We start from the raw sequence: 15258 nt of genomic DNA, 5'->3' as shown, positions 1-15258 counted from the left end.
CAGCTCACTCTGCATATCAATAATCCTAATGGTTCTGCCATTCACTGTATAATTTCCACCTGTACCTGACATTCCAAAAAGCATCACCTCTGGTTTAAACTCCATCTGCCATTTTTCTGCCCATGCCTCCAACATACCTCCATATCCTGCCATATCCTCTAACTATCCTCCTCACTATCTGCAACTCCACCAACCTTTGTATCATCCGCAAATTTACTAATTAGACCAGCCATATTGTCCTCCGAATTATTTATGTAGATCATGAACAGCAGAGGTCCCAGCACTGATCCCTCCATTCCGAAAAGCATCATTCCACCACTACCCTCTGTCTCCTATGACTAAGCCAGCTCTATATCCATTTTGCCAGGTCACAGTTGATACCATGTGACTTCACCTTTTGTACCAGTCTGCCATGAGGGACCTTGACAAGGCTTTACTGTAGTCCATGCAGACAACATCAATTGCTCTTCCCTATCAATCATTGTTGTCACCTCCTCAAAAAACTTCTTCAAGTTAGTGAGGCATGACCTCCCCCGCATAAAACCATGTTGTCAATCGCTAATAAGTCCATTTGCTTCTAAATGAGTAGTTCTTGTATCTGAGAATCTTTTCCAATAATTTCCCTACCAACAGCATGAAGGTCATAGGCCTGTAATTTCCTGGATTATCTCCGCTATCCTTCTTAAACAATGGGACAACGTTGGCTATTCTCCAGTCCTCTGGGACCTCACCTCTGGCCAAAGAGAATACAAAGATGCCTATCAATGCTTCAGCAATTTGTTCTCTTGTCTCCTTCAATATTCTGGGATAGATCTCATCAGGACCTGGGGACTTATCTACCTTAATACTTTTTAAGACACATAACACTTCTTCCTTTTAAATAGCAACTTGATTCAGACATCTGACACTCCCTTCCCCAAGATCATCCTCCACCAATTCCTTCTCTTTGGTGAATACTGACATAAAGTATTCATTTAGGATCTCATATACCTTGTCTGCCTCACATAGACTCCCCTCTTTGTCCTTGAGTGGGCCAACCCTTTCCTTGGCTACCCCCTTGCTTTTTATATATGTATAAAAAGCCTTGGGATTCTCATTAATCCTGTAAGCTTATGATTTTTCATGACTCCTCTTAGCCCTTCTAATTCCTTGTTTAAGTTCTTTCCTACTTTCCTTATATACTTCAAGGGCTTTGCGAGTTCTCATCCTCCGAGACCTGGTGTATGCTTTCTTTTTCTTTTTGGCCAAGGTCCTAACATTATTGGTCACCCATAATTTGCCATATCTATCCTTCATTCTCACAGGAACGTGCCACACCTGAACACTTATCAACTCCCACATCCAATGTAGATTTACCCTCAAACACCCACGTCTAATTAAAATTCTCCACCTCCTAATATTGTTGTAGCTCGCCTTCCCCCAATTTAACACCTTCATCGGAGGACTGCTGTTATCCCGATCCATGAGTATTTTAAAGCTCACGGTATTATGATCTCAAACAATACAGTTGTTGAAATATTAAGATCCTCTCATCTCAATTGATAGGATTTCTTACAAACTTTAGTACCCAAGAAGTTAGAAAATGGCACATTTCCTGAACTTTCTATACTCACATGCTTAACTGCTATGACGAACAGGATATGTGTTGAATAGTAACGAGAAGGTATGATAGTGATATCACTCCAGGATTGTTGAACCCAAAGGACTTCAGTGACTTGTAAACCAGAAGGACCAAGTGAATGAAAGGTGATAACCAACAGAGAGAGAGCAGGGAAAGTTACTAGAATGTTCAAATATCAATTAAATGTTAAAGATATTGGGCAAGTGGCAAGATCAATGGCCAAGCAAAATGAGGTAAAAAAGCAAAAAAACATAGCAAAAGCTCTCATTGTGGATCGGGGGAGACTCTTGGACTAGGAAACATTCATATAGTGGCGAACAGAACCTTTCACCAAAGGAGGATGTGATCCTGTAATATTAGCTCACAAGACATGCGACAACAACAGATCACAGCTTGACTTCATTGAGCAACAGAACATGAACAACCTAGAAAAACTGCTAGTAGTTGAGGCTGTTCAGATTACGAAATTTTGGTGGGTGTCATCAATTAATAAAGAGACAAAATGAAAAGCATGAGATAGTTGCAGGGAACTGTGTGTCTACTTTGAAAAGTCAGGTGATATTTCATCCAGATGATAAGGTTGGCTATGCATGAAACCATCCTTCTGATGGGAAATACAAGACTAAAATAAAACTAGTACCTCAAGAGCTTTGAAGGAACTTGGACATCAGGATACAAGAAGAGATTCCCATAGGGCAAGAAAAATAACCCTGAAAACTGTCTTGTCAATCTTGGCCACATATTTGTAGGAACATAGAATGATCATTGCAAACAGTGCAAATTGAGAACAGAATGTTTTTAAAAATAAAAAAGTGATGTGTTTTTAAAACCACCTTGCCAGATTACTTTCACTAATGATTTATTGTTTGGTTATGCCTTTAGTTAGCAAATGGGGTGTTAACTGCAGATGTTGGAGAACTGAAACAAACAAAAATAGAAATTGCTGGGAAATGTTATACCATTTAATTATAGTCAATGTAAGACACTGGTGTAATTTGTTCCTGTGAACACACATCAGTGTGTTAAGCCGAGGGAATGCTGGAGGTTTAAGTTTATGGCACAGGCTAACAAATACCAAGCTGGGAAAAAACTTTTCTTTTTAAAAAAACACCTTGCTGTAAACCGTAAAGTTCTTTGATGTGGAACAGATTTTTACTTTTATAGTAGAATTATGTCTGAAAAGAATTAACTGTAACAATTGTTTTAAATGAGAAATGGCTAATGTAATTTTTATAAAACAAACTTTGGAATTCGCTTCTGTAATTAGTTATGTAGTAATTTTGAATGTATATATGTAATGATTGAAAGTATTAGCATATAGCTTCAGTTTTAATGTACAGGTAGTCTCAACGAATTGATTTTGGTACATACTCTGCACAAATCTTTATGTTGGAGCAACTTGTATATCTTTTGCTATTTTTAATTAACTTGGTAGTCACTGAAGTCACAAACAGACAGGCACTAGAATTCTCCATAATATTTAGATTGATCACTGTACCTTGGTAGTGCCTAAAAGCTTAAAAACTTTACAGAACTCCACTAACAGGGAAAAGCTATAAGGAGAAAGTGAGATCTGCAGATGCTGGAGATCAGAGTTGAAAATGTGTTGCTGGAACAGCGCAGCAGGTCAGGCAGCATCCAGGGAACAGGAGAATCGACGTTTCGGGCATAAGCCCTTCTTCAGGAAGGATGCTGCCTGACCTACTGCGCTGTTCCAGCAACACATTTTCAAAAGCTATAAGGAGTCATACAATCATAGAGACGTACAACCCTTTGGTCCAACTCATCCATGCCAAACAGATATCTTAAATTAATCTAGTCTCATCTGCCAGCATTTTGCCCCTACCACTGTAAACCATTCCTACGCATTTACCCATCCAGGTGCCTTTTAAATGTTATAGTACCACCAGCCTGCATCACCTCCTCTGACAGTACATTTCATACATGCACACCCACTGCATATAAAAGCAGCCCCTTATATATCATGCCCTTCTCCCATTAAACATATGCCCTCACCTGGGAAAATAAAAGACCTTGGCTATTCAACCTATCCATGTCCCTCATGATTTTATAAATCCCTGTACGGTCATCCCTCAGCCTCTGACACTCTGGGGAAAATAGCCCCAGCCTATTCAGTCTCTTCCCTATAACTCAAACCCTCCAGTCACAGCAACATCCTTGCAAATCTCTTCAGAGCCCTTACGTTTTTCACAATAGACAACAGGTGCAGGAGTAGGCCATTCTGCCCTTCGAGCCAGCACCACCATTCATTATGATCATGGTTGATTATCCTCAATCAGTATCCTGTTCCTGCCTTATCCCCATAACCCTTGATTCCACTATCCTTAAGAGCTCTATCCAACTCTTTCTTGAAACAAAATCGTTCCTGTAGCAGGGAGACCAGAATCACTCACAGTATTCCAAAAGTGGTCTAACTAATGTCCTGTAGAACCACAAAATGACATCCCAACTCCTATACTCAGTGCACTGACCAATAAAGGTAAGGGTATCAAACAGCTTCTTCACTACCCTGTCTACATGCGACTCTACTTTCAAGGAACTATTAACCTTCATTCCATGGTCACTTTGCTGAGCAACACTCCTGAGGACCTTAGTGTATAAGCCCTGCCCTGGTTTGCCTTACCAAATGCAACACCTCACATTTATCTAAACCGAATTCCACCTGCCACTCCTTCGCCCCCTGGCCCGTCTGATCAAGGTCCCTCTGTACTCTCAACATAACCTTCTTCACTATCCACTCCACCGCCAATTTTGGATGTCATCTGCAAACTTACTAACCATACCTCTTATATTCAGGATGTTCCCATAAATGATTGATATCTGAGGGAACCAGTCAGAAGACAAAGGAAGTGATATAGAGCAAATGACCCTCACCCTTAAAAAACCAATCAGGAACTGGGCATACACAGTCCAGTCAATCCACGATTGATTATGAGTTGTTAAACCTTCATAAGCCATTGCTTGAAATGCCTCTAATTCCACACGGGGGTGATGGCTGATAAGAGTTTATAAGCCATTATCTTTGCTAAACTAGCATGCAGAAAGACAGGAGAATTTTAATCAACAAAATAAAAAACATATGCCCAGTCAGCCAGAAGTCACAAGTTGATGCACCAAACTAACTCAAGTATCATTATTTTGTATTTATTGTGATAAACTTAAATTCTGTGAAACTTGTGAAAGATACCTGCACAGAGTGTTTTTTTGGCTAGTCAAGGTGAATAAGGTTTTTGATTAGACATTTCGGGCATACGGCCTTCATCAGGAATGAGCCTCAGGATGCTGCCTGATCTGCTGTATTTTTCTGGTACCAGACTCTCTACTTTTGATTAGCTCTGTCAATTCAGTCTATAATCGTAATTGTCTTATTACTCAAATTTAACTGCACTCTCCATATCTTAGAGCCTAAAAAGGGTGGCAATGTAGAAATAAAGCCCAAAATATTTACAGATAGATTCATGAGTATTCATGAATAATTTACAGTTTCAAAAGGTACGCATTTCTCCAATAAAAACGAAAGTTCCAAAGTAGAGTCACTGGAGTTGAAATGTTAGCATCTGTGGAGAGAGAAACAGTCATCAGACCTGCTGAGTTTCTCCAGTACTTCGAGATTAATTCAAGGACTGCCTTGTACTCAATTGAAAACAGATCCAACCAACTTCTGCTGGTATCACAAAAGGGAAAAACGTTGATAATTTCTATGAATTTTGTTATAATACATTTTTTATAATTTATTTATAAGATTAAAGGAGAGTTTAGGATTAGAAAACAAATTTTAAAACCTTCATATGAAGATTTCAATACAATAGGTCTGAAATAAGCTTGCATCAATAATTTTATTGAGAATGTATTATTTGCCTGTTGATAGACAATGTTGTCATAGAAAGACAATCTTCTATTTAAAGAAGCAACAGAGCAATTAAGAATTTTGATTGGACAGTTGAATTGACAACTCACCCAAAAGGTCCATTTGCCAGTTTGATCTATCGGAATCAAGTACAGTTGTGAAACAAGATAAAACACAATGTTTTGAGGGAAAATACTGAAACGATTTAATACAGTGAAACATACAGACAAACTTTCAGCATTTGGGGACCCAGATGTCATCAGATTAGTTGTTCATAGTGATGTTTCTCACCTTCTGGATGTCTATCAGGGTGTAGCTCATTTTTTAATATTCTTGGTGGATGAAATTTAAAAATGTCATTTGGCCTGGGAAGCTAAGAAAAAGAGCTGATTTTAAGGAACTAAGCATTGGAAACACTGGCACCAGTAGAATATAGGATGGAGGTTCTATTTAACAAATATTTTAGATGAAATTCAAAACAAGGCATGGTCCAAGAATAATTTGCCATTGAATGTTATACAGATAATTGTTCCCTGTGGGACTGCATCATTCAACAAAATATATAAACTGATAAAAGGCTAACAACTGAGCTTTCTAGTGTAAAAGATGGTAGAAAGAAAATCTCTAAATAAAAAGTTAACACACGACTTTTGTCCAACATTACTGGATTTCTAGACTAAAAGAAATGCTGGCACCAAAAATCTAGTGGAGGTCCCACAAGAGGAACACCTTGTATTAAAATGAGATGCACAGAATATGGAAAACTTACTTTGATTGGTTCGTGTTGTAAAGTTTCAAGTTTTAAAAAAAAGGAATCTGTTAATGGTTATTAATTGTCTTATAAAGGCTAAGAATGTACGCTGATTAAGTACTTGAGCACAGAAGAAGAAAGATTTATGGGCCACTGGGTCCTGGTTTGGTGAGAAGTCAGACATTTGTAATATTGCATTCTGTAAATAAATCTAGTACTAAATAAAAGATTGGCATCTGATTCCAGAAAAAGTGAACATGATAAGAGTAATCCATCAGGAATGAAGACAGCTTACAAATCAGACTAGTGATTTTTTTTTACATCATGATATCCATGGCAATCGCCACAACCTTTGTAAGCTCTATGACAAGTGCTATTTCTTCAAATTTAGAGATTAAAGAAGGGTAACAGGCTACTAAAACAAAATTGATTAGATGTACCTTAAAGTAAAACCCAAGCATGAGACATTTGTGCAATGCTATTGATTAGGCTCAAGCTTAAATTGCCAAAAAAAAAACACTTAACCACTGCTATCAATGTTAACATATCTCTGTACCAACAAAGGTATACATTTCAACAGAAATCAGATGTTCATTCAGCCAGCTTGAATCCCATAGCCATCATTTTTGGCCATTATCTCTCATAACAAATCACAAACTTCAGTCAAAAGGTGTCATACAAAATCCTCTTGACAGATTACTGTACGAGCCTTTCCTTGTATTTTTCGAAAGTAAAATGTTTTGTGCTCATTACTGTGAAGGATGTCAGTGCTCTTAAAACTGAACATTTTTACAGTCTAGCATTCATTCCCAGCAAGGCTGAGCACAGGTAGATGTAGCCCTCTTCACTCTTCTTGGAAACTATTCCTCAAACTCAACAATACATTCTTACTAAAAGATTCAAGTTTTATTTTAAATAGAGTCTTAATAGTATGAATTATAACTTGAATAAAAAAGTTTCAGAACTGATTAAGTTTCAAAACCAGAAACAACTTGAAGGCTCCCCTTTCTCTTCACAATTGGTGGCCATGACATTAACATGTGTTGCTGGAAAAGCGCAGCAGGTCAGGCAGCATCCAGGTAACAGGAGAATCGACCGTTTCGGGCATAAGCCCTTCTTCAGGAATGGGCTTATGCCCGAAACGTCGATTCTCCTGTTCCCTGGATGCTGCCTGACCTGCTGCGCTTTTCCAGCAACACATTTTCAGCTCTGATCTCCAGCATCTGCAGACCTCACTTTCTCCCCATGACATTAACATGCCTAGGGCCAATCTTGTGAATATTTTCTTTACTCTTGCAAATGCCTTCAAATCTTTTCTAAAGTATAGCATTCAGAAATGGACGCAATGTTCCAGTTAAGGCTACACCAATGTTTGATACAGGTTTAACATAACTTCTTTGCTTTTATACTTTATAGTCCTATTGATAGAGATGCTAATTGCTTTCTTGAATGTTCTCTCAGCCTGTCCTGCCGCTTTCACTGACTTATGCACATGTACATCTAGATTCCTGACCCACAGACTGCAATCAAACAGAATAGGCAACATCATCCTTTCCACAACAATACTTAACACCGACGCCCTGCAAGGCTATTTACTCAGCCCCTTACTATATCTGTATAGCCAAATGAAACCCTAACTCCATCTATAAATTCACTGACGATACCACCATTGTAGGCCAGATCTTAAACAATGTCTCTTATCTGTATTCTGTTTTGTCAGAGTACTTGATGGCATGGTGTAAAGATATCAACCTCTCCCTCAACATCAGCAAAACAAAAGAGCTGGTTATTGACTTCAGGAAGCAAGGTGAAGGGCATGCCCCACAATATCAATGGATCTGAGGTGGAGATGGGTCGACAGCATCGAGTTCCTAGGATTGACAATCACCAATAATCTGTCCTGGTCCACCCACGTTGATGCAACGGTCAAGAAAGCACAACAATGACTCTACTTCCTCATGAGGATGAAGAAATTCAGCATGTCAATAAAGACTCTTACCAATTTTTATAGACCCACCAGAAAAAGTTAGCAAGTTTGGAGAAGGTTTGTAGCTCAGGTTGAGGTTCTGGATGTAAGTTTGCTCGCTCAGCTGGAAGGTTTTATTTCAGACATTTCTTCACCATACTAGTTGTCATCAGTGAGCCACCAGTGAAACACTGGTGTTGTGGCCGGCTTTCTATTTAGGTGTTTAGATTTCCTTGGGCTGGTGATGTCACTTTCTGTGGTAATGCCATTCCCTGTGTTGGTTATGTCATTTCCCTTTTTTTTTCCCTCAGAGATAGATGGATGGATGGGATCCCAATTGGTGTGTTTGTTGATAGAGTTCCGGTTGGAATGCCATGCTTCTAGGAATTGTCGTGCGTGTCTCTGTTTGGCATGTCCTAGGATGGATGTGTTGACCCAGGCAAAGTGGTGTCCTTCCTCATCTATATGTAAGGATACTAGTGATAGTGGATCTTTTTGTGGCTAGTTGATATTCATGTATCCTGGTGGCTAGTTTTCTGCCTGGTTGTCCAATGTAGTGTTCATGCAAGGTATTTTGTAAATGACGTTAGTTTTGCTTGTTGTCTGTATCCGGTCTTTCAAGTTCATTAGCTGCAGTCTTAGTGTGCTGGTGGGTTTGTGGGCTACCATGATGCCAAGAAGTCCGAGTAGTCTGCCAGTCATTTCCAAGATGTCTTTGATGTAGGGGGAAGAGTGGCTAGGGTTTCTGGATGCATTTTGTCTGCTTGTTTGGGTTTATTGCTGAGAAATCGGCAGACTGTGTTCATTGGGTACCCGTTCTTTTTGAATACGCTGTATAAGTGGTTTTCTTCTGCTCTTCATAGTTCCTTGGTACTGCAGTGTGTGGTGGCTCATTGAATTAATATTCTAATGCAGCTCCATTTGTAGGTGTTGAGATGATACAGAAGCAATCATCTGTTTGCACTTCTCTGCAATAAATTTCATCTGCCACTTGGTTATCTATTCAACCAATCGGTCTACATTCTTTTGAAGTTTAACATTATCCTCTTCTCAGTTCACAATGCTTTCAAGCTTCATACAATCAGCAATTTTTGAAATTGTGCTCTGTGTACCAAAGCTTTGGTCATATGTATCCCAGGAACAACATTCCTTTTAAGCTCTCACATTCTTTGAATGGCAACTGGTATCGGCCTCGGAGGCCCATGCAGCCAAGAAAGGAATTAGAGAAAACATTGACCAGGAAGGATAAAGATTTCAACAGCACCCTTGGAGAGTCTCCACATAAACCTTCCTATTGTCTGAAAAATATTATTTTAAATGTTACACTCTGTTTCCTGTTATTCAGCCAATTCTGTATCTATGTTACAACTGTCCCTTTTATTCCACAGAGTACAAGTTTGTCCACAACAAGTCTGTTGTACAAGACTATCACATGCATCTGGAAGTCTATATACACAACATCAACAGCACAACCCTTAGCAAACTTCCATTATCTCATCAAAAAACTGCAAGACAGTCGAAAAGATTTTCCCTCTAGTAATGATAGCTTCCTTTAATTGTCTTGCAGTTACCCAAGTGATTATTAAATTTGTCTCAATCTATCGTTTCTAGATGTTTCTCCACCAGCACGGTTAAACTGACTGATTCTATTTGCCGAGCTTATCTTTGCATGCTTTTTTTGAACAACAGTAATAACTGTAGCTCTCCAGACCCCTGGTATCATTCCCAAATCTAAAGATTCAAAAAGAATGGCAAGTGTCTCCTCAATTTTCATTCTCACTTGCATCAGTATCCCTAGATGCACCCCATTCGGGTGCTGTTGCCTTATTAATTTTATGTACATATAGTCTATCCATAACTTCCTCAAATTCAAACCAATCAAGTGTCTGAATAATCCCATTTTTCACTGTAACCTGTACAGCATCTTACTCCTTAGTAAACAAAGATGGAAAATATTCATTTAATATTTTAGCAACGTTCCCTGCCTTTGTGTAAATCTGGTTTTTGGATCCATCTGCTTTTCAGCTTCAGCCATCTTTCTGCTGCCCATTTTACAGTTTATCTTTCAACTAAAAGATGATTTTTGGATTCCATATTTTGTTAGCTGCCATTCTCTATCATTTGCTTAGTTGTTTTTCTCAATTCTTCCCTGAATCTTTTATATTCAGCCTTGTTCTCAGTTGCTTTGTGCACCTAACAGCTATCATAAGCAGGCATTATCTTCTTAATTGTAAATTTCTATTAGTTTTGTCATCCTGGATCTCTGGATTTGTTTGAAGTTAAAAATCACACAACATCAGGTTACAGTCCAACAGGTTTAATTAGAAGCACATTAGCTTTTGGAGCGCCGCTCCGAAAGCTAGTGTACTTCCAATTAAACCTGTTGGACTATAACCTGGTGTTGTGAGATTTTTAACTTTGTATACCCCAGTCCAACACCAGCATCTCCAAATCATGGATTTGTTTGCCCTGTATTGCCCTTTCATGAGAATAAAATTTGCACCAAACTCACTTTTCTCTCAAAGCAGTCCATTTTCAAACACAGTTTTGCCTATCAACCATTCATTCCAGTTGATCTGGGCCAGTTCTATTCTAAACCTACTGATGTTAGCTTTTCTCTCAGTAAATTATTCTCACTCTGGATTACTCCTGGTACTCCTTTCATGAACAACTTAAGCCCAAAGATAAAATGATCACTGCTTTGCTACTTATGCTAGACCTCTTTTCCAAGAACCAGAATTATGAGTGCCTTCTTTCTCATTGTACTGGAAATAAAGTACTGTAGAAAGTTTTCCTGAACTTTTGCCCCTCTCTGCCCTTTATTATTCAAAACTACATCTGGACAAATAGTTTCCCATTATAACCACTTTATAATTCCTACATTGCTTGCAATTGTGTTCCTCCTCCAACTTTCCCACGAGGACTATACCAAGATTGGAGTGGTGCTGGAAAAGCACAGCAGGTCAGGCAGCATCTGAAGGGCTTTTGGCCAAAACGTCGATTTTCCTGTTCCTCAGATGCTGCCTAACCTGCTGTGTTTTTCCAGCACCACTCTAATCTTGACTCTAATCTCCAGCATCTGCAGTACCCACTTCTGCCTAAGACTATACCATGGAATGTAACTGTACGATATTTTGTTTCTAAGCTCTGACCAAATAGATTATTTCTCTGATCCCTCTGCAGTGTCACTGTGAATACTACTTCCATTTCCGTGTTCCTATTTTTCATGAACCTTTTGTATCAAGAAATAATGATCAGGCATGCCCTTCTTTGGGCCAGGTATGTTATTTCCAAATGACAATCTACACCTGTACAAATCAATTTTTACCACATCATATATTTACATACTATTTATACACAGGAATTAATTAGTCTTCACAACTTTCTCCAGTCCTCTGTGCTTTTCTTAATTTTTTCCCATCTAAATGGATCCATTCCCTTCTGCCTAGTAGTATAAATTTACAGATTTTATTCATTTTTACTACATCTAAAAGTTGGTGCTCTCTCCACAACAAAATCCACAAATTTAGTTTCCCCAAAGCTTTCAGAAATGCACTCATGAATCTCCCAAAGAGGACCGTGCTCTCAGACCATGTTGATATGCAACCCATCCCTTTTCAACAGGTGCTTTTTTCCCAAAACAGGTCCCAACATCTCCAGAACCCAAAGCCTCCCTCATTCACCATTCTTCAAGCCATATATTGAGCTTTGCTACCTTCATCTACTCTTGCTAGTGTACAGCACTGGGAATAAAATGAGAGACTACTCTCTTTGAAGTCCTCCATTTTAACTTCCTCCTAAACTCCTGAAAAGAGTCGTGTCAAATGTTTCATCACAAAATTTGCAATTAATCATGCTGCAGGACAAACTGTTAAGCACAAAAAAAATATAATCTATAAAACTAATAACTAGATAAGTGCAACTATGATCCAATTATTTTTGAACTCACTTGATTTTTGATTTGAACATTGTACATTACAGATTTTCAACCTAAACACAGAAACATTGGTGTAGGCCAATGAAGGGAAGAGGGTGCAAAGTGGTGTAATGTAATACAGAGTACATGGATAGCACTAAAACCAGCAAGATGAATGAGCTACAAATCCAAAATTACAGGCAGATTAATGAGGTAACTTGTAAGGCCCTGCAGTTGCCTTGTACACAAGTTCAACGTATACACGGTCGAGATATCATTAAAACAAAACAAATTCAGCACAGCCACATTCCAAAACTTATTGATGTGAATTTTTTAAGCAAAAATAAACACAGCCAAATTAATTTGTCAATGGTTTAGAAAATACATTAAAGTATCTTGTTATACCAAGATCTGGACAATTAATTCAAAGAAACAGTCTGTACTTTCTCTGCAGATGCAAAATTTGTTTGTGTTTCATGGCAAGAGACGAGAGTCCATAGACCAACAACAACAGACCCACCCCCCAAAATATTCATGTCCACCCTATCTGAGGGTGAGGTCCACAAATAATTTTTAAAAACAGTTTAATTTTCAAAATGCTGATCACATTAGGATTGCTACTTGTGTTTAAGGAAGGTCTCACCGACGCTATTCTGAACTGGGGGAGGGTTGAGGCTCTAACTACGGGCCACAACAAGGGTGTTCTGAGACAGCTCGCAGACGGCGCTATAATAACTCAGACCTTTTAATTCAACAGCTAAAGGCTCTGATAGAGACACCCTCCCTGCCATTGTGAGTGAATCCACCTTTAGCTGGGAAGTTACTGAACCACGCTGGAAGCAGCAGTAGGCCTCGTCCCAATCCCCGGCTTTGCCTACGGACTCAGGGCGGTAGGGGGCTTTCCGATCGGTCAGCGCAACGGGAGCCGCACCGGCAGTCAGCAAACAGGTTACATACTCGGAGAACATGATATCCCTCGCTGCCTCCGCCGGGTATTTCCACACTCTGAGAGCCCCCCATTACCAGCCGGACTCAGGAGGTGAAGTTTTCACACGAAGATCCGGATCCGCTCGGGCTCAATACGTGGCAAAGACAGCATTCTGGGAAAGGGCCGACACGTCAGGAACTGGGGCCCGACCCTGAGCTAATCCAGGCTGTCCCTGTCTGTACTGAACTGACCCTGTTGTACTGAACTGTCCCTACCCCTGTCTGTACTAAACTGACCCTGACCCTCTCTGTACTGTACTGACCCTCTCTGAACTGACCCTACCCCTGTCTACTGTATTGACTCTGTCTGTACTGAACTGACCCTGTCTGTACTGAACTGATCCTGACCCAGTCTGCACTGAACTGACCCTGTCTGCACTGTACTGACCCTGTCCGTACTGAACTGATCCTGACCCTGTCTGTACTGTCCTGACCCTCTCTGAACTGACCCTACCCCTGTCTGTACTGAACTGACCCTGACCCACTCGATACTGTACTGACCCTGTCTGTACAGTACTGACACTCTCTGTACTCTACTGACCCTGACCCTGTCTGTACTGAACTGATCCTGTCTATACAGATCCTGTTTGTACTGTACTGACCCTGTCTGGTACTGACCCTGTCTGTACTGATCCTGTCTGTACTGACCATGTCCTGAGCTGAAAATGTGTTGCTGGAAAAGCGCAGCAGGTCAGGCAGCATCCAGGGAACAGGAGAATCGACGTTTCAGGCATAAGCCCTTCTTCAGGATTCATTCCTGAAGAAGGGCTTATGCCCGAAACGTCGATTCTCCTGTTCCCTGGATGCTGCCTGACCTGCTGCGCTTTTCCAGCAACACATTTTCAGCTCTGATCTCCAGCATCTGCAGACTTCACTTTCTCCTCATGTCTGTTCTGACCCTGTCTGTACTGTACTGACCCTGTCTGTACTGTACTGACCCTGTCTGTACTGTACTGAACCTGTCTATACTGAACTGAACCTGACTGTACTGAACCTGTCTGTACTGCACTGACCCAGTCTGTTGTATACTAACCCTGTCTGTTCTGAACTGACCCTGTCTGTACTGACCCTGTCTGTACTGATCCTATCTGTACTGAACTGACCCTGTCTGTACTGAACTGATCCTGACCCTCTCTGTACTGTACTGATCCTGTCTGTACTGAACTGATCCTGACCCTGTCTGTACTGAACTAACCCTGTCTGTACTGAACTGATCCTGACCCTGTCTGTACTGAACTGACCCTGTCTGTACTGAACTGATCCTGACCCTCTCTGTACTGTGCTGACCCTGTCTGTATGAACCTGTCTGTACTGAACTGACCCGGTCTGTACTGATCCTGATCCTGTCTGTACTGACCCTGTCTGTTCCGATCCTGTCTGTTCTGATCCTGTCTGTTCTGACCCTGTCTGTACTGTACTGACCCTGTCTGTACTGAACTGACCCTGTCTGTACTGAACTGACCCTGTCTGTACTGTACTGATCCTGTCTGTACTGAACTGAACCTGTCTACCTCTGTACTGAACTGACCCTGTCTGCCCTGTGTACTGAATTAATTCTGTCTTAACTGAACTGACCATCTGTACTGAACTTGATCCTGTCTATACTGAGCTGATCCTGACTCTGTCTGTGCTGAACTGACCCTGTCTGTACTGACCCTGTCTGTACTGAACTGATCCTGTCTGTACTGACCCTGTGTACTGAACTGATCCTGTCTGTACTGACCCTGTGTACTGAACTGATCCTGTCTGTACTGACCCTGTGTACTGAACTGATCCTGTCTGTACTGACCCTGTGTACTGAACTGATCCTGTCTGTACTGACCCTGTGTACTGAATTAATTCTGTCTTAACTGAACTGACCATCTGTACTGAACTTGATCCTGTCTATACTGAGCTGATCCTGACTCTGTCTGTGCTGAACTGACCCTGTCTGTACTGACCCTGTCTGTACTGAACTGATCCTGTCTGTACTGACCCTGTGTACTGAACTGATCCTGTCTGTACAGATCCTGTCTGTACTGTACTGACCGTGTCTGTACTGACCGTGTCTGTACTGACCCTGTCTGTACTGACCCTGTCTGTACTGACCATGTCTGTACTGACCATGTTTGTTCTGATCATGTCTGTAATGACACTGTCTGTAATGACA

At 40.5% G+C, this 15258-nt stretch overlaps 1 protein-coding gene across 1 annotated transcript in view; it reads right to left on the bottom strand.

Annotated features, from left to right (window-relative positions):
• Positions 1-13206, bottom strand: part of gorasp2 (golgi reassembly stacking protein 2) — a 43262-nt gene extending 30056 nt beyond the window's left edge. Inside the window, exon 1 of the mRNA XM_043693713.1 lies at positions 13080-13206. Coding sequence (XP_043549648.1) covers positions 13080-13142 — 63 coding nt within the window. The 5' untranslated portion in view covers positions 13143-13206. The remainder of the gene's footprint in view (positions 1-13079) is intronic.
• Between the last annotated feature and the right edge of the window lie 2052 nt (positions 13207-15258).

This window comes from Chiloscyllium plagiosum, chromosome 7 (genome assembly GCF_004010195.1).
Source record: "Chiloscyllium plagiosum isolate BGI_BamShark_2017 chromosome 7, ASM401019v2, whole genome shotgun sequence".
NCBI classification, from domain to species: Eukaryota; Metazoa; Chordata; class Chondrichthyes; order Orectolobiformes; family Hemiscylliidae; genus Chiloscyllium; species Chiloscyllium plagiosum.
The sequence above is the reverse complement of the archived record's forward strand: the minus strand, read 5'-3'. Positions and strand labels throughout refer to the sequence as shown.